Genomic DNA, 19,495 nt, shown 5'->3' on the forward strand with positions numbered 1-19,495 from the left:
ATAAATATTTTTTAGCGCATACCAGTTTTTTTTGTTTTTTTGTGATAAATGTTTTTTGGAAAGACTTTTTTACTTTTATTTATCCTTTATTTAACCAGGAGAAGCCCATTGAGATTAAAAATCTCTTTTACAAGGGAGACCTGGCCAAGATAGGCAGCTGAATTACATCACATCATTACATACATACAGAGACACACAAAAAACATGAAAATAAAGACTAATAAATTAATAGAAACAGTTTGAAAGCCAATTATGCACTTACAATGAAATCTCAATTAAAAACATTGACATGTGAGGGAGTCCAACTCAAAACATCTCATTCTTAACTTAAAAACACTCAAAGGAATCAATTTACTAAGTTTTAAGTTGTTCTGCTGCAAATTCCATGTAAAGGGTGCAGAATAAACAAAGTCCCTTTTACCCAGCTCAGTACTGACATGTGGGACAGAAAACAAGACAACAGCCTGAGAACGGAGAGAGTAACGGCCAGCACTTTTTTTCATAAGAAGTGAACATAAATAGGATGGAAGCACACCAAGAATAGCCTAATATATAAATGTATACCAATGACAGAGCCTCCGTGTGGCCAGAGCAGACCAGCCTACACGAGAGTACAGCTCACAGTGGTGGCTGCGAGCTTTACAATTAGTAAAAAATCTCAGCGATGCATGATAGGCTGCGTCAATCATATGAAGGCATTGAACAGATGAATGCGTATATAATATATCACCATAGTCCAGCACAGATAAAAAAGTGGATGCCACTAACCGTTTTTTAACATTAAAAGAAAAGCACAGCTTATTTCGAAAGTAAAAACCCAATTTTAGCCTCAACTTTCTCACTAGACAGTGAACATGAGGCTTAAATGATAGGCAATCATCAATAACAATACCAAGATACTTATAAGTTGTAACAGTCTGTATTTCACGTCCGTCAAGAGTAATCACTGAGGGAACATTCAGTGGTCTATTCCGAGGGTCCGTGAAGAGCATAAGTTTGGTTTTGTCTGCATTGAGCACAAGTTTCAGCTGTAGCAAAGTGTTTTGGACCACAGTGAAAGCATTCTGTAAATGTGCAATGGCTTGTTTAAGAGAGGGTGCACAGCAGTAAATAACTGTGTCATCTGCATAAAAGTGAAAGTTTGCATCAGACACATGCCGATCAAGGTTATTTATATAAATAGTAAATAAAAGAGGGCCTAACACAGAGCCTTGTGGAACCCCTTTAAGGATTGGTAAAATACCAGATTGAACACCATCATGCTTAATGCACTGGGTTCTGTCACTAAGATAGTTTGAGAACCAAGAGACAGTATTCTCTGAAAACCCCGAGTTAAGAAGCCTAATCTTTAAAACATCATGATCACGATTTATGTTATGACTTAAATAATTACTAAAATCTAGTATATTCCACAGATATTGCTGGCTGAGATTTTCTTTTCTATTTATTATTATTAATTATTTTGTTTTACTATATATATATATATATATATATATATATATATATATATATACACACACACACATACATAGTGAAATATTCTTATAATTTTACATTTATTTTAATATATTTTACAGTTGTTTAATAACAATGTTAAAGCCTTTACTGTCACTTTTGATCAATTTAATACATTTGAATAAAAGTATTAATTTATTGCTTTATTTATTTGAAAAGCCCAAGCTGTAGTGCATGACAGTATGGCAATAATTAATCCAGGCTACATCAGCAAGTGTAATTTTAAGGGTCAAATCAGACAGGACTCTCCTGAAGGTGCCACTTGCATTGTCCCACTTCCATATTCTTGTATATTTTCCAAGGATATTCCTGATATTAGCAGTTGAAATCACAGGGCCAAACTGGTGCTGTTTCTGCAGATCATCACAGTGTGTTTGTGGTCCGACAGAGACGTGATTACCCGTAGAGGGACTTGAGGGGCATGAGGGGAGTGTTTGTGCAGCCAGAGGGTTTATCAGCTCCAAACACTTGCAGGATTTCCGGTTTGGGATTGTCCATCAAATTCCTGAGTTCCACAGGAAGCGCGGAATAAAAAGCAGGAGAAAAACGCCCAAAAGCATCTCATTCCTCGCCAGTCGGATCAAGGGGAGCATCGAGATTTTGACCGCACGGTGCTCTTTATCAGAGAAAAGAAGAGTTTATAAGAAATGGTGGCCATGGAGAAGCGCGTCAGAGCGCGCAACAGGTGGATCAAATGGCCTCGAGCTCAGCGCGACATCACGTGATTTTATTAACAGGGTGAGTGTGTGAATGTGTATTTATATCTGCATGGGGATTTTCTTTGATTACACTTTCGGTAAGCCTTTGAACATTATATATGGAGCACTTCATATACAATTCAGTATGAATGATATATGAAATTAAAGTTTCATAACTATTTAAGCGGACGATGTCAAATTAGGCCTATCTGTTTTTGGAAACACTTAAAAAAATGAAATACTTAGCTAAATATAGGCTATTAAAGTTTAAAAACTTTTAATAATTATTAAAATAGTTTTAACGAAAAATAGTTTATAACAGTTTAGAAGATGTGATTTTTGGGGAAGCTTTTTAAATGTTATATATATATATATATATATATATATATATATTATAATTTATAAAATGAAATAGTTTTTATTATACACAAACACAAATATATCAACTTTTTTTAATGATCGGGAAGACATGCGCAGGCATTTTAGGCAAATATTGGTCTACAAACCTAATTTCAAGCATTTAACTATTCATAAATTCAGTCAGATAGTGACTAGTAGTGTTTATAAATATAGGTATTGCTTTATTGATTTATTAATAAAGGAATGACTGCTGCGGGTGACGTCTCCCGTGAGCTCTTGCGTGAGTGTTTCTCCCGGGACGTCCCGGTGAAGGAGGGGCAGTAGTGGTGAGGTTACCCCCCTGCACGCTTTGACAGTTGTGAGAGAACTGAGTGTGCAAAAAACTCCTAAACACGGAGAGCCGAGCCACGGGAGGCGCGCGCAGGAATTGCCAGAGCGAGTTTGGGCACATGTGTGTTTTTGGACTATTTATAAGATTATTCCAGCCCTGGCCTCTGAGTTTGGTGGGAAACTTTGTTTTTGGGACGCGCCGGGGGACCAGTCTTTTTCTTTCCCTTTTTACATCCACGCACGAGCGGTTAATCTCGTGCATACGAGTGATTCAGTGAGTCATTGTACACATATTTGATTTTAAATTGTTTATGTAAATTCATGCATGCATCTGCACTTCATTATTATTTATTTGGGCATGCATCAGCGTAGTACAGGTCATTATGTGTGCGTTTGTGTTACTATAATTATAATTAGATTAGACTGAACTGGATCAACTCTGGAATCTGTGAATAGTCGCATATAATGTTTTAGAGAAACAGCGCCGCCTGCTGGTCGTTTATCGATAAAGCGGCCAAACTACATACTATACTTACAACAAACTCTGTTCAGAATTGCATCCTTCTCTTATTATTTGAATTATGTAGCATGCATACTGTGCATAGTTTGAGTACAATACTCGCATAACCAAACAGCATCCTGTAGTGCGCATTATCTCACAATGCAATGTACTTGACTTGATCTTCTGTTTCCAGTGATGAATTGGTTTTTGCAATTGCTTTTTGAAACTATTATAAATGCATTTGCATGATATATTGCATTTAGTTTCACATACTACTGTTTAAGAAATAGTATGCAGTATATACTGCACACTAAGCAGTATGCTAGTATTTCATTCCAAATATAAGCACACACACTAAACACTGGCCTTCTGGTTAGTCTTAACTGCTTCCGCTTCTAATTAGTGCCATTATTTGTGATTATATGCAGTGATGTGGATCTAAATGCCGGTGTGTGTTGACATACAGAGTTTTTAATTAATTTTGAGGCTTTTTTTTTTTTGTTTGTAGTTTGGCATTTTGTTTAAATGTACACTTTGTTTTTTGGTCTTGTTTACTTTTACAAATATCTGAAAATTCCTAAAACAAGATGCATTTACACAATTAAATATCAAAACTTCAGTGAATTTGTTTAAAAGAAGAAAAATATCTGCAGCTTACAATGTTTGTTCTTGTTTTAAGCATAAATTCACTTAATTTTGATCTTTTTTTTCAGAAAACAAGACATGTCATTTTGCGTCTCAAGTAACTGAATCTTGATTTAAGAATGTATAGATGTTTTTACTGTAAAACAAGACAAAAATGCTGAGTGAGCTTTTTTTTTTTTGCACTGTACACTTGTTGCTCTGTTATTGTGATTTAATGATGTTGATGGAAATGCTGGAAGTTTGCACCATTTTATTTTTTATTCTTATTCAGTTTTATTCTTTATTCTTCCTTAAAGGTTCACCCAGCAATGGAAATGTATCTCATCATCTTCAGGTCATTCAAGATGTCTCTTCATTAGAAAAGATTTGGAGAGATTAGATTACATCACTTGCTCACCATTGGATGCTCTACAGTGAATGGATGCCGTCAGAATGAGAGTCCAAACATCACAATAATCCACAAGTAACCCACACCACTCCAGTCCATCAATTAACATCTTGTGAAGCACAAAGCTGCATGTTTGTAAGAAACAAATCCATTATTAAGACTTTTTTTAAACTTTGCTTCCAGCAAAAATACAAGTCCTCTATCCACAATATTGCTTCTTTCAGTGAAAAAGTCTTCTCATCTGGATCAGGAGTGAAATACACACAGATCAAACAAGTCCAAAACAGTTCTAAACAAACATGTTAGTGGATTTTAATGTGAGAGGACAACGGTGAATGGACTTTTTCACTGGTGGAAGCATTATTAATGATTATGAACTCTTAAAATGCTTTAATATATTTGTTTCTAACAAATATACGCACCTTTTCCCTCCACAAGACTTTAATTGATGGACTGGAGTGGTGTGGATTATTGTGATGTTTTTATCAGCTGTTTGGACTCTCATTCTGACGGCACCCATTCACTGCAGAGGATCCATTGGTGAGCAAGTGATGTAACGCTACATTTATCCAAATCTGATGTAGAAACAAACTCATTTGTATCTTAAATGGCCTGAGGATGAGTGCATTTTCAGCAAATTAATTTTTTTTTGGTGAATTAATCCTTTAACTATTTAATAGCTAATTATCATCCCTCATCTTACTTGAAAGACTCATTTAGTGCAAATCTATTGGTGTTGCCGCATCACAGCACAATTATGAGATGCACAATGTGTTACACACACTGCTTTTCAGAGAGCTTGATTCAGAGATCTGGCAGCATTTACATACGATACGTGGTAAGAGTTTACACATGACGGCGATCAGATTAATTGTGGGAGACGCACACATATACAGCGTCTGTAACTGAAACAGCCTGTAGGTACAGTCCTGTAGAAACCATTAAGCGTTTGGCAGGAGATCTGTATGAAAGTCATCCAGAAGTCCTAAACCACTTTACTGCCTCATTGTGGTGTCGGACGCTCTGCGGTGGGCCGGCCAACTCAATACAGACAAGTCAAAACACTATCTGACCCACAATCCTTTCATTTCAGCTGAAATTCTGTGATGTTAGCATGTTGCTAAGCTAACAACACAATGCTTAAATAAGCATAAAAATACTAATAGGCCTATTGGGTAATCTGGGTTCATTTTTAAATACATTAAGTTTCTATCCATTCATTTTGGTACTGAATGAAACACACAAGTAATTCTCATTCCCTCTGCCATCTTGGGTGTATATATATATACAATTTGAAGTACACTACAAGTACACACATTTTACAATACAGCAACTGTAAGTGCACTTCTTTTCATTAAAGTATGTTTTGGTATTTAATTAATCTTCTTGCAATGCATTCTGGGATTGTTTTGTCTGTGATATTCTGCCTCAGCATTACGTAGTAGGCTATCTTTGATTTTTGCTGCCTTATTTAAAACAACCTTTACATTGAGAGTTGTGATGTTTTACAAAGTTGTCTATAAAACTGTAATTGGGTCTTGTTAGTCACATTTGGAAAGTTTTCTAATGTCTAAAAATAAACGCACCAAGTTTTGCTCGCTAACTCATTCTGTCCCTGAGGTAAATCCAAAAACGTAGTGCAGACTTTACCATCCCACACACAGGACAAAATCATTAAACACAGAACAGGAGTAAGATGGGTCGTTAATCTCCAGAAAATATAAGACGAGAGCTCGTTTAAAGTGCTTTTTACTCAAACACACACACACACAGGTGTGGTAGGTATAATAGCTGCAGCTTTAGGGTTGTTGTCAAAAGCTCTCCGGGGAGTACAGAGATCTGTTTTATACCGCGCTCTAAACCTGAACTCATTCAAGCAGCAATAACCTAATGATTACTGTAAGCTGTTCAAGATGAGAGAACACGTGTGTGTGTGTACATGCTCACGTTCAGATCAACTCATGAAGAGAAATGACTTTTAATATAGTTGGCTTTGTGAAGAAATAAAGTACATGCATGTGTGTGGTAGGACAACGCTGTTTCAGTAATCAAAGCCATGTTTTTATGAAAATAATATTTAATACCTGTATAACCTGAAATAAAAATGACATTTTAGCTGCATTATGAGTTATAACCTGACTGATTTTACTTCTAAATCAACCTTACCGTTATAAATGAAAACGTGTATTTATGTGTGTATTTACACAGATTTCTCAGAATGTTCATGTTCAGTTCAATCCACTGTGATTTGCAATATATGCACTTCTTAATGATGATTAATTGTCTCTGATTCTCTGCCTTTAAAAGTGCATTAACTCTCTCGTTTAAACATGAAACGGGTCATAACTGTGTACTTTTGCAGAATGGTTATAAATGCATGTTTTAATTCTTAATGTCTGTCTGAAGAACAGTTGTGTGTTGTATGTATGATGGGATCCAGCTGTTACTGCATAAATAGCATTTCCTAAATACTAGCTAAATGCTCAGATCTGAGGATAATACTGTGCTCTGATATGCTCATTTCATGTCATAACATGTATTTTATAATTATTATCATATATCATTGTTAGTATTATACATTATTTTAAATGTGTGTGTGTATATATATATATATATACACATACATACACACACACACACACACACACAGTATATGTGTATATATATAATATGTTACCTATATTACTTTGAAAATAATGATCTATCTATCTATCTATCTATCTATCTATCTATCTATCTATCTATCTATCTATCTATCTATCTATCTATCTATCTATCTATCTATCTATCTATCTATCTATCTATCTATCTATCTCAGGTAGCTGTTAGAGTTGGTTGTACCTGAGGTGGCCACACTCACCTGAGCGAGCGACAGATAGACAGACAGAGAGAGAGAGAGAGAGATGTACACAGCAGTGCTGCTCTCCTCCTCTCTGTTTCTCCTGCATGTGACCGGCACGCCTCAGATTCACGGTCACCACGGGTAAATGCACACACTGTAGCGTCTCTAGTGTCAGGAAATGTCAATTCTCATGCTCTAAGGCCTCAGGGGTCAGGGGTCAATATAAGGTTAAAGGTCAACGCCTATAATAGCAGCTAATTACATCAGACTGTCATGTCCGGTTACAACTGATGGACAGCAAAGCTTTTGATGCAAAAACAACATGGACACATCTTCATTCTGTTCAAAAGTTTTCACCCCCCGGCTCTTAACGCATGGCTTTTCCTTTTGGAGCATCAGTGAGCGTTTGAACCTTCTGTAATAGTTGCATATGAGTCCCTCAGTTGTCCTCCGTGTGAAAAGATGGATCTCAAAATCATACAGTCATTGTTGGAAAGGGTTCAAATACACAAAAATGCTGGAAAACCAAAGAATTTGTGGGAGCTGAAGGGTTTTTCTGAAGAACAGCAGGCAGTTTAACTGTTCAGGTCAAACAAGGGACTCATGAACAACTATCACTAAACAAAGAAACACAGCTGTGGATCGTTCAGGTAACAACACAGTATTAAGAATCAAGTGTATGTAAACTTTTGAACAGGGTCATTTTTATAAATTCAGCTATTTTCTCTTTTGGACTATATGTAAACATCTTTTATGTTAAATATCTTATCTTATTTAGGTCAGTACTAAATAATAACATGCATTTTGTATGAAACCTCTTATTTTGGTAAAATAATTAACATTTTGCAGATTCTGCAAGGTGTATGTAAACTTTTGACTTCAACTTTATTTACATACTACTCTTTGGGGTCAGGTTTTTTATTTTTATTCAAGGATGCATTACTTTGATCAAAAGTGACAGTAAATGTATTTATAATGTTATAAAACATTTCTCTTTCAAATAAATGCTTTCTATTCATCAAAAAAGCCTGAAAAAAGTATATCATGGTTTCCACAAAAATATTAAGCAGCATAGCTGATTTCAACATTGATAGAAAGGTTTCTTGAGCAGCATATTATAATGATTTCTGAAGGACCATGTGACACTGAAGACCGGAGTAATGATGCTGAACATTCAGTTTTGCATCGTAGAAATAAATTACATTTTAAAATTTATTGAAAACAGTTATAATATTTCATAATTGTACATGTTTTACTGTATTTTTGGTGAGCATAAGTGGCTTCTTTCAAAAACATCAAAATCTTACCAACCCCAAACTTTCGAACAGTAGTGTGTATATATAAGCAGTATTTGTGTGTTTGTGTATAATTGTGTGTGTGTGTGTGTTTCAGGAGGAGAGTGTGTGTTGGAGATGCCTGGAGTCATCGTGTGTCTTACAGCACAGAGTCGTTTCTTCAGCCCGTACACAAACCCTACATCACCATGTGCCAAAACCACCGCATGTGTAGCACGTACAAGTAAGAACACAAAACACATCAAAATACATATTATACTTAATAATGAATCAGCGTTTCACTGGACTGTGTGTTTTACAGGACAATCTACAGGGTTTCTTACAGGCAGGTGAGCAGAGCAGCTTCTAATGTACACATTTACCCAGAATGCTGTCCGGGATGGCGACGCATGCATTCACACAACTGTAACCAAGGTAAACGGACACCATACTGCATAACCTGAGGCCTAAATGTGTTTTCTCTTGGATTTATAAGTGCATGTGTGTGTATTTTTACATATGTCTCTCTCTCTCTAGCGGTGTGTGAGCAGTCTTGTGCAAACGGAGGCTCGTGTGTAAGGCCTAATCACTGTGCATGTCTAAAAGGATGGACGGGACGATACTGTCAAACAGGTACTTAAAAATACACACAAATGTTCATTTACAGTTATGCTTATGGCACATGCTGTATAAACGGAGTTGCATACACAAAGGATTGATGTCCATGGACAAAACCAACAAATATACATATACAAATAAATAAACACAATTTGAGATTATTTTTGCTTTGTATATTTATTTTAAACTGCTTCTTTTGCTTTTTGGTTTTATATATATATATATATATATATATATATATATATATTAAACATAAAAGAGCAAGAAAAGCCCTGTAAATTATTAAATTATTTATTGTGTAAATATTAATATTTTAAAAAAATATTTTAATATTTTATACTTTTTTAAATATTATATACAACATTTAAAATTATATTTATAAAAACAAAATAGTATTTAATATTAAAACAGGGCTTTTCTTGTTTTTTATTATAAAAAAAAACACATTTAAAATGTAATAAAAATTTTATAAAATGGTAATAAATATCTAAATAATTTTACAATTTTGGTAAATATATAATTATAAAAATGCTTTGAAATGAGACACTTCATTTTGACGTTATAGTGCAAGAAAGCTTTACTATCATTGTAAGTAGGTTTTTGGGGGGGAAATACTGAAGATTTTATGATTAAAAGGCATATTTCAAAAGCTGTCTTTCTCTGTCAGATGTGGATGAGTGTCAGGAAGGTCATCGCTGCTCACAGAAGTGTGTGAATACGGTGGGGAGTTATCGGTGTGTGTGTCAGGACGGATTCAGTCTGGCTGAAGATGAAATAACGTGTTCTAGAATTCCTGCTCCCTCCCTGCCGCCCACCGGGCCTCCAAAAGCAGACGATCGCTCATCCAGAAACCATGCTGGTAAGACATGTAGACATTATCATCAACCGCAGACATACTGATGTAGAGACCCATCATCCACACTGGCTTAACACTCAAACTCCGAGTAATAGATATAAGAACGATGAATCTCCAGACAGAATTTCCAGACATGAATTTCTTTACAAAAAAGTTTTGATATATAATATTTATAACAATATAATATATATTTTTTTATAGTAATGTAATATTTCATTTTTTGCAAAAGAATTCATTTTTAATGAGATTTATTATTTATTTTATTTTTAAATATTTAATTGTAGTTATTAAAACAGTAAAGCATAAATAAAACCCTAACATTTTATTTTTGCTAATTAATTCATTTTAATTAGATTTATTGTTTTATTATTTTGTTATATTTAAATATATATTCATAATCATATATTTAATTTAATTATTTTAATTTAAAGCATTAAAGCATAAGTCCATAGAACAAGTTTGTCCAAATTAACATTTTATTTTTGCAAAACCAATAACTTTTATTCATTATTATGATTTTAATTTATATTTAACTATATTTAAATATATTCATAAATGTTTTATTTAAATATATTCATATTTAAATACATATATTTAATAATTAAATTATTTTAATTTAAACAAGTGTATATGTTGCACCTCAGTTTGCTTATTTCTAATACACACTACAACTATATACTTTGTTTGTGACGATATCAGGACATAAATGACATACTTTTAAGTATGCAAGCATTGGGACACATTATAATACCACAGATCCCTGTTTGCATACATCTGGATGCATTAGCCTATAATTCATCATAAGTTCATACATTTATAAACCGTTTCGGTCCCATATTCCTGACCACTTTTCTGCAACTGAATGTGTGGGAAGAGGACAGTCTCAGATTCCTGCTTTTCCATTGCACAAGGCATTGTGGGCAATATTAACCCAAAAAGCATGCACAGATGCCTACTTCTCAAATCCACTGAAAATCCCAGCACTTTTTACACACTGCTTTCAAAAGAATAGAGACACGCTTATTCTAACCTTGCATACAACTTCAGATGAATAGTACAGAAAAAATGGTCTTGAAAACACAGGTAAAAATTGGATTAATTCATTACAGTGTCAGAAATGTGTGATTGTGGGTAATTGTGGGCTTTTATACCGCCGGTATATGAGTGTGTTTCCCCTCTAGCACCCCCTGCAGGTGAAGCCCTGACCAGCCTCACGGTTCATTATTACTTTTGGTACGCGCTATGCCACTCTCAACTCGTACCGTGAGTAATAGTGCACTGTGACTGGTGACCTCAGCAACAACATACAGACCGACCACAAACCTGGACCACATCCGTCTGAAAACCACCTCAACACTACAATAACAGACCCCTGAACACCCAGCGGCTCATTCAACAGCTGCACACAGTTTCCTTACAAATACAGTCTCTCTCATTGAGCTTCTTTGTTAAGAGCATAATGTCATTTCACAGATTGTGGAGTTGAATTATATTTCTTCAAACAGATCTTGACTATTTTTTTTTTGTCCCTCCAGATTTTTAGCTGTCCTTTTTTATCAAAATATTACACATTTATAATATTTTATTTGTATGTGTTATTTTAATTTATTATAATTATTGTAATAACATTAAACATTGTATTACATAAAACAAATATTTAGTTGAAATAGCATAAAATAAATAATGTAACAATGACAACTACACTTTTGCTTGACATTATATATATATATATATATATATGTGTGTGTGTGTGTGTATACATATATATAATAGTTGTTAGTTTTTATAATATTTATTATTTTAATATTATTAAAAGTTATTAATATTAGTATTATTATTTAATATTATTCATTTTAAGTTTTTATTAAAATTTTTGTTTAATTTTAAGTAATTTTGTTGTGTTTTTGTCTTATTATTATTATTATTATTATTTTAAAGATCACTATTTAGGTTTAATTTATTTTTCTTTCTGTTTTAGTTTGTCTATATGACAACTAAACCTTTGCTTGAAAATTACAGCATGCAGAACAAGTTTTATTTTAATATTATCATAAATGTATGTTATTAATATTAATTAGCTTTAATTTTTATATTTTTGTTTTTCATTTTATTTTTTATTTTAAGTGCATATATAAATTACAATTTACTAATTAGATTTATTTTTATTTCATTTTTAATTTTCATTTTACTTTATTACAGTTAAACTTTTGCTTGAAGATTATTTTAATTATTATTAATATTATTTTAATGATTATTTAATAATTAGTTTAAATAATTATATATATGTATTTGAAATAATCATTAAATAATATTAATAATAAATAGTCAAATAGTTGTAAATTGGAAATAGTCATTCATATTTTGAATTGTTTGATATTAATTAGTGCTGTCAAATGATTAATCGCGATTAATTGCATTCAAAATAAAAGTTTTTGTTTATATAATATATGTGTGTACTGTATATATTTATTATGCATGTATAAATACACACACATGCATGTGTATATATATTTAGGTTATGTTTATATATTAAATATATTTTAAAATAATATAAATTATATGAATATACATATGCATGTAAATACATAATATTTTCAAAATATATACATGCATGTGTGTGTATATATATATATATATATATATATATATATACATAATAAATATACACAGTATACACACATTATGTAAACAAAAATGTTTATTTTGGATGCGATTAATTGTTTGACAGCACTAATTTTAATATTTTTACTTTTCATTTGAAGTTTAGTCTGTCTCTCTTGTTTAGTTTTTCTTTTATATTACTATTTAGGTTTCATTGATTTTTTTTTATTTAAGAGTTAGTTTTAGTTCAGTTTTTATTTATTAGTTAATTTTAGTGCTTTAACTTTCCTAAGATGATGTAAAAGTTTAATTGAGTTTTCATGTAATATTTATATTTTATTTCAGCTTTATTTCAATTAACAAAAATGTTTTAATAGTTTTATATTAAATTTATTTTTAACTATAACAACCCTGTGCAGAACGAATCACGGCTGATGCTTATAATTGTCAGCCTAGGGATGTTTCTTTCAGCTGAGAAGTGTCTAATGTCTTTATGAGAACTGCTGAGCGTTATACTCTGTTCGTCTGTCTCTCTAGTTTGCCAAAACTAGCTTGTGTTGGCAGCGTCTCGCTCCTCTCCTCTCTTTTTTCTTTGTTTCTTCATTTTTCTCTCCCTACACTATTTCAAATCTGTCTGTGATTTAAAAATAACAGCAGGATCAGAATCTCCTCTGGCCCTAGATAGTCTGGTTTCCTAGCGACAGGCTAAAATAATCGCCACTCGTTCTGACTGCTGGCCGGAGCTCAAACACACATTCCTGGAGTTTGAACAAGAGCAGCTCATTTCCACGTCTCAGCAATAATGTCTGGATCCACGCTAGTAGTAAGGTCACCGAAACTGTTTCTTTAGGGAAACGCTTTGTTTTTCATAAGAAAAACATTTCTAAGAAAGCCTCTGAGTGACCCTGAGCACCAGTGTAGTTGAGTTTGACCCGGAGTCACACTCACACATCAGCATCCGTCTGTGGGATGTCCGCTGGGACTCAAGGTGCAAGATCAGATTACACTAAACCTGTCATCAGCCTCACTGACCAGCAACACCAGCCCCCTTTTTTTACCATGGTAATCAAACCATGGTAATTTCACCAAACACTTTATTTGGTACAGTTACTTATTATTAATAATAAGATTCATGTAAATATTTTTTATAATAATAATTTTTATACTGAACAGGAAGAGTAGTTCACTTACAAATATTTACTATGGTAACCATAGTTTACATGAATTATATATATTGAAAATAATAAAAATGTTCATTTAAAATAGCTACATAACAGAATACTTTCAACAAACCTCAAGGTGCAAGCTCATTTTATTCAGTTTACACCAAATATCTTATTTGCTAGTTACTGTTGCTACAGTAAAAATAGAATTAAAGGAATAAAAAATAATTCAGTTTAAATTAATTAAACATTAATTTAATAAAACTATTACTAATTTAATATAAATCAAACTAAAATGTAAAAATACAAATATATATATATATATATATATATGTGTGTAAATATATAAAACATTCAAATAAATATTCTATAAAATCATTATTTAAAAAAATATATTCTAGCTTTAATGAATTGTTTATGGCAGTGTTGGCTAATTAATACCAGATTACTACCGTTTTTCTGTAGTACCAAAAACAAACTATTTTTTATATTATTGAGGTATTTATTAATACATGCTAAAGGTTTAAATGTGTTATGTCATTTAAACATATCTTTCTTGCATTGTCTGTTTTAATTAGCTTTTTTTTTTTTTTTACTGTTCCACTAAACTTGCTGATTTTGCACATTTTCACATTTAAGTGGAATGAGACAGTATTTTTAACTTTGGCTTAAGAATGTCATTCCTTCTCTTTAAGTGAATTGTTGAAATCTAAAGATATGGAGAGAGAACATTGCTCTTTGCCCTTATCTCTAGTTATAATGTCATTCTGAGCACATAAATGAATGTCCAAATGCTCTGTTGAGTTTATGGGGCCCAAATCCCCTGAAACTGGAGTTTATAACTGCATTAGTGTCATCAGATAGAAGGACAGGAAGCTGAATGTTTAGCTGTGTGATGATGGTGATTTTGCAGAGGCTACCACCAGACACAATTTGTAGCTGTTGTTCCTGCTTTCGTTTTGGCTCGATCCATAGCTCGCATTCCAGATCTATCAAACTCAGACTGCTGGGGGTCACTGCTTTCCCTCACACAAATCACACACACAAATCACACACACACACAGCGGCTCTCGCTCGCTCCCACGTCTTCATAACACCACACATCTGGGACAGATTGACTGGGTTTCAGTGTGTGTGTGTGTGTGTGTGTGTGACCCATTGACTAGTTTTTAGAGCTCACAACTCAAAACATTCTGAATAACTGCTAAGGGGTGGGGCTTACTGGGCTGAGCTCTGATATAATTGGGTGTCAATCACTTCTAGTCACAAAACAACCAATCACAGTCATCGGTTATTCTTTTACTAGAGCTTGTGATGAAATTTGACCTGATTTCATGTACAGTGGGGTGCAAAACTCGCATTTTCTCATTTTATCCTGGAAATGAAGAAAGTTGTAGGTTTTTGAATCATTTTAAGCAAAGAAACATGAATTTGATAATGATTTAAATGATTTTGTTCTCGTTCTTGGTCACAAATAGCGAATTAGTGACTATTTGCAAATACAGTCAGATGTTATTTTAGACAATTCAGACCGAAGAATCATATTTTGTTAATGTTACTTTGAGTGCTGCTGTTATTAAAGCAATAATATTTAATAAATAAATGTTTAATAAATAATTTAATAATTAAAAACTAAATAAATAATCTGTTAACAAATAATTAAATCAATCAATGCATCATTTTCAATAAATAAATTTAAAATGAATAAAATATATTAATAAATATTTTTAATACATTTAAGAATTTAAAAAATGCTTTATTTAGTAAAATAATTTAACCAACAAAAGCATTATTTCTTTAATAAATAATTATAAAGCAATAATATTTCATAAATAAATGTTTACTAAATTGTTTAATTAAAATCTAAATACATAAATAAATAATCTGATAACAAATAATTAAATAAATCAATGCATCATTTTCAATAAATAAATAATTTGAAATAATCATATAAATAATATTCATGAATAAACATTTTAATTAAATAATTTAAGAAATTAATCAAATGCATTTACTAAAATAATTTAATCAACAAAAGCATTATTTCTTTAATAATATAAAATAAAATAAAAAATTAAATACAATTTAATAATGTAAAAATTCTAAAAAAATAAAACTAAATAAATAAATTCATATAAATAAATAAAAATGTTTAACTAAAGAAATAAATTCATATACATTTTTAAGTTAAAATATTTATTGAATTTAAATTGTATTTAATTTTTTTTTTTTTTTATCAAAGAAGAAACATTTTCTCTAGTGGTCTCAGACTTTTGGACCCAAGCGCATATCAAAGTATTTGCATCACATTCTTGCCAAACCTCAAGACTATCACCCCCTCCACTCATTCTCTCTCATATTTCTATTTATGTCTGTTTTTGTTATTCCTCTGTGCTCTTTGGTCTGCTCTGGGATCACTATGGATATTAATCACGAATACATGAAAGCAGAGAACATACAGAAATATAACATAAAACAACAGTGTTTTCTGGAAGTCTTACAAAAGCTCCCAGTCAGTTTGTGTGTTTGCATGTTGCTTGCTGAATATAAGCATTATTTATGTTCAAAGCCTGGAGCTTAAAACACTTTTGTGTGTGTGTGTGTGTGTGTGTGTGTGTGTGTGTGTGGTCCGTCTCTAATTTCTGTGTTTCTAATTTCTATTTCTTTTGTTCTTAAAGGTGGAGGTTTGGGATTGGTGGAAAACGTTACAGAAGAAGTTCAGATCCTTAAAAACAGAGTGGAGCTCCTTGAGCAGGTCTCACACACGCGCACACACACACACACACACACACCCTCGGGACACATCCCACTTCAAACGGGAACCTGTAGCACGTTTGCCAAAACAGCTTACTGGTTCAAAGCCTCGCTAATAATATAATTAAAAGCTCACACATCACAGATTCTTACGCATTAAACACAGGCAGATACAGGTGACCGTTAACTGCCTTTGCTGGTCAGAAAAGAGTGTGTTTGGCAGATATTGCTCGTAAATAACAATTACAACACTTGCAGCACACACTCATTACCTCACATTATTGAAATAGAAACAAAACAATACTAGCGTACTGCAGAATATGCATTGTAAAAAAGGCCTAAAGTTTCAATGAAATAACAGTTTGTGACTTATTTTAGCATTACTGATATAATATTGGATTTAAATGACATTTATATTTTATTTTCATTGTAATTTTATCTGTTTAGTATCATTGTGATACTATTATAATTTTTATTAATAGTTAGAATTTTTTATTAATAGTATTTGTTTTCCATTTTCATTTTAGCTACATTATTTGGTAATTTGTTGTGTGTTTATGCCTTTTTTATTCATTTTTATGAATGTTTATTTCAATCCGAGTTTTAGTTATTTTAGTACATTAAGTCAAACTTTAAAGTTAAAATCAAAATTTTAAAAAGTTTCAATTAAAATATATTTTTGTTTTTTAAATGTTTTTTATTTTTATTTAATTTTAGATAATGTTTATTTCAAGCAACAACATTTTCTTTAATGGTTTATTTTAGTTAATTTAATAATCCTGCAGTGCATTTGCGAATTTTGGAGTGTATGTCATCCATGCATACAGAAAATCTGCAAAAAATACACTGTAAAAAGTTATGCTGACTTAACTTAAAAAAATTAAGAAACCCGTTGCCTTAAAATTACTAAGTAAATAATAATTTAAAAAAAAGTTAAGTGAACTTGACAATAACATTCTTTTTTATTATTAATTACTTAATCATTTTAAGGCAACTACATTTTTCTACATTTCTACTACATTCAAGTCAAGTCAACTTATCACTTTTTACAGTGTAAGAAGCCTATTTATGAAATATTGTGTGTCATCAAGCAGCACGCAGACTCAACCAGAGTAAAACAAGCAAAGTTTCACAAAAGTAAAATATTTCATTGTGTTTTTGGGCAAATATCTGCACTCCTCGAATGCTGAATTTGGGGGCTGTAGCTAACTAAAATAATTTGTTAGTCAACTAAAATATTCCAGTTGTCCCTTAAATTAACATTGAGTAACTTAAAATTTCAAGTTGACTAAAATTTTAAGTCAGCGGGGTAACAAATTATTTTAAGTTGAAACAATATTTTTTACAGTATAGCGGTATGCTTAATCTTTTTTACAGAATTGATTAATCTTTGTTAATGTTAGTTAAAGATGATTGTTCATGTTAGTTCACACTCACACTGCATTACCTAATGAACAACTAATGATTTAAAAAATGCATTAGTAAATGTTGAAATTCACATTAATACTATTAATAAATGCCGTAGAAGTATTGTTTAACTATTGTAAGTACTACTGTATAAAACCATATTCTCATATTTGCCATTTGTATAATTATTATTTCAGTGTACTCAAATGTAAAAAAACCTTCCTTTCTGTAGAAACTGGAGATGGTTCTGGCTCCCTTCACCACGCTCTTCCCCTTGGATGGTGTGGGAGACACTAACAGCTTCCTGCCTGAGAGGAACAACTTCCTGTCGCATTCTCTGCAGCAACTAGACCGCATCGACTCGCTCAGTGAGCAGGTCGGATTCCTGGAGGAGCGTATCGGAGCCTGTAAGCATATATTTGTGTGTATGAAACTTATCTGTACAATCCGTTTCAATTGATAAAATAACAAACACATCTTTATTAGGTGCCTGCCAGGAAAACTAGATGATCAAAGATGGGCTGGATCCTCTGACACAAATTAAAACGATATCTGAGAAGTCTAAATGAACAACCGCAGCACTGAACCCCTTAAGCATGTTCAATCCACTCAAAAAGCATGTAGGGAAACAAAATGTCAAACAAAAAAACTCCTGTTTGGCCAAAATGGAGTTTTCTGGCACATGAGCTGGTGCTTGTATATTTCGTCATATTTTTCTATGTATTTCTTTCATTTAATTCTTGGTGTAAGTGCAGCTGTATGGTCTCTCCAAGTTTGAGTCAGGAGAAATGTAAATTTACATATTTATAAGTTCATGTCCTTCCTGAGTATCGCTATTGGGAAAACAATACAAAATTGTCTTTTCTTTTTTGTATCAATTTTATGTTAACATTTTTGTAATAAAATTGCTTTAACTTTGAATGTTTCTAGAGTTTGTGGTTCATTAAGTTCACAATAGTTTCAAAATTAGTATATTTATAAAATATGCAAACAAATTTTAAAACTCAACTTAACCTAATTTACAAATTATGATTTTTTTTGCAAATATCAGTTTATTTTTTGTGAATGTGAATTCAGCATTTGTGAATCATATTTTCTAAATATATTAAGTATGCAAATGTTCAACCAAATTTCCATTTCACAAAACATTTTTCTGCATTTACAAATTGCATTTTGTGAATATAAATTAGGTTAATTTTATGAATTATTGTTTGCAAATATATAAACTTATTTTTGTGAATGTGAATTGAGCATTTGTGAATAATATTTTGTAAATACATTATGTAAATATTCAACAATTCAATTCAAAATATTTTTGTATTTCAAAATATTTCATTATGTGGATATAAATTAGGTCATGAATGTGTGAATTACTGTTTTGCAATAACTAATTATGAATGTGAATTGAGCATTGGTGAATGCTATTTTTTTGTAAATACATTAATAAGAAAAGCATGCAAATGCACAACAAAATGTACAATTAGATGCAGTTTGTGAATTTCTTTTTGGAACTATATCAACTTTTTGTGAATGAATTTGCTT

The 19,495-nt window shown here is 32.0% G+C and overlaps 1 protein-coding gene across 4 annotated transcripts; it reads left to right on the forward strand.

Moving 5' to 3' along the window:
* The first annotated feature begins 2,040 nt into the window (after positions 1-2,040).
* Positions 2,041-18,872, forward strand: LOC306856228 (epidermal growth factor-like protein 7). 4 transcript variants are annotated; one of them, XM_079395371.1, is made up of 9 exons: positions 2,041-2,253; positions 7,257-7,421; positions 8,673-8,798; positions 8,877-8,989; positions 9,092-9,187; positions 9,840-10,031; positions 16,471-16,547; positions 18,186-18,360; positions 18,440-18,872. In XM_079395371.1, the coding sequence occupies exons 2-9, from the start codon at positions 7,342-7,344 to the stop codon at positions 18,457-18,459; spliced, it is 879 nt and encodes a 292-aa protein (XP_079251497.1). In that variant the 5' UTR covers positions 2,041-2,253; positions 7,257-7,341; the 3' UTR covers positions 18,460-18,872. The 4 variants fall into 4 exon arrangements, with proteins under 4 accessions (XP_079251497.1, XP_079251499.1, XP_079251496.1 ...); XM_079395370.1 differs by lacking the exon at positions 2,041-2,253 and adding an exon at positions 2,869-3,177; XM_079395372.1 differs by lacking the exon at positions 2,041-2,253 and adding an exon at positions 4,347-5,276.
* Positions 18,873-19,495: the final 623 nt, after the last annotated feature.

Source organism: Barbus barbus, assembly GCF_936440315.1.
Source record: "Barbus barbus genome assembly, chromosome: 36".
Taxonomy (NCBI): Eukaryota; Metazoa; Chordata; class Actinopteri; order Cypriniformes; family Cyprinidae; genus Barbus; species Barbus barbus.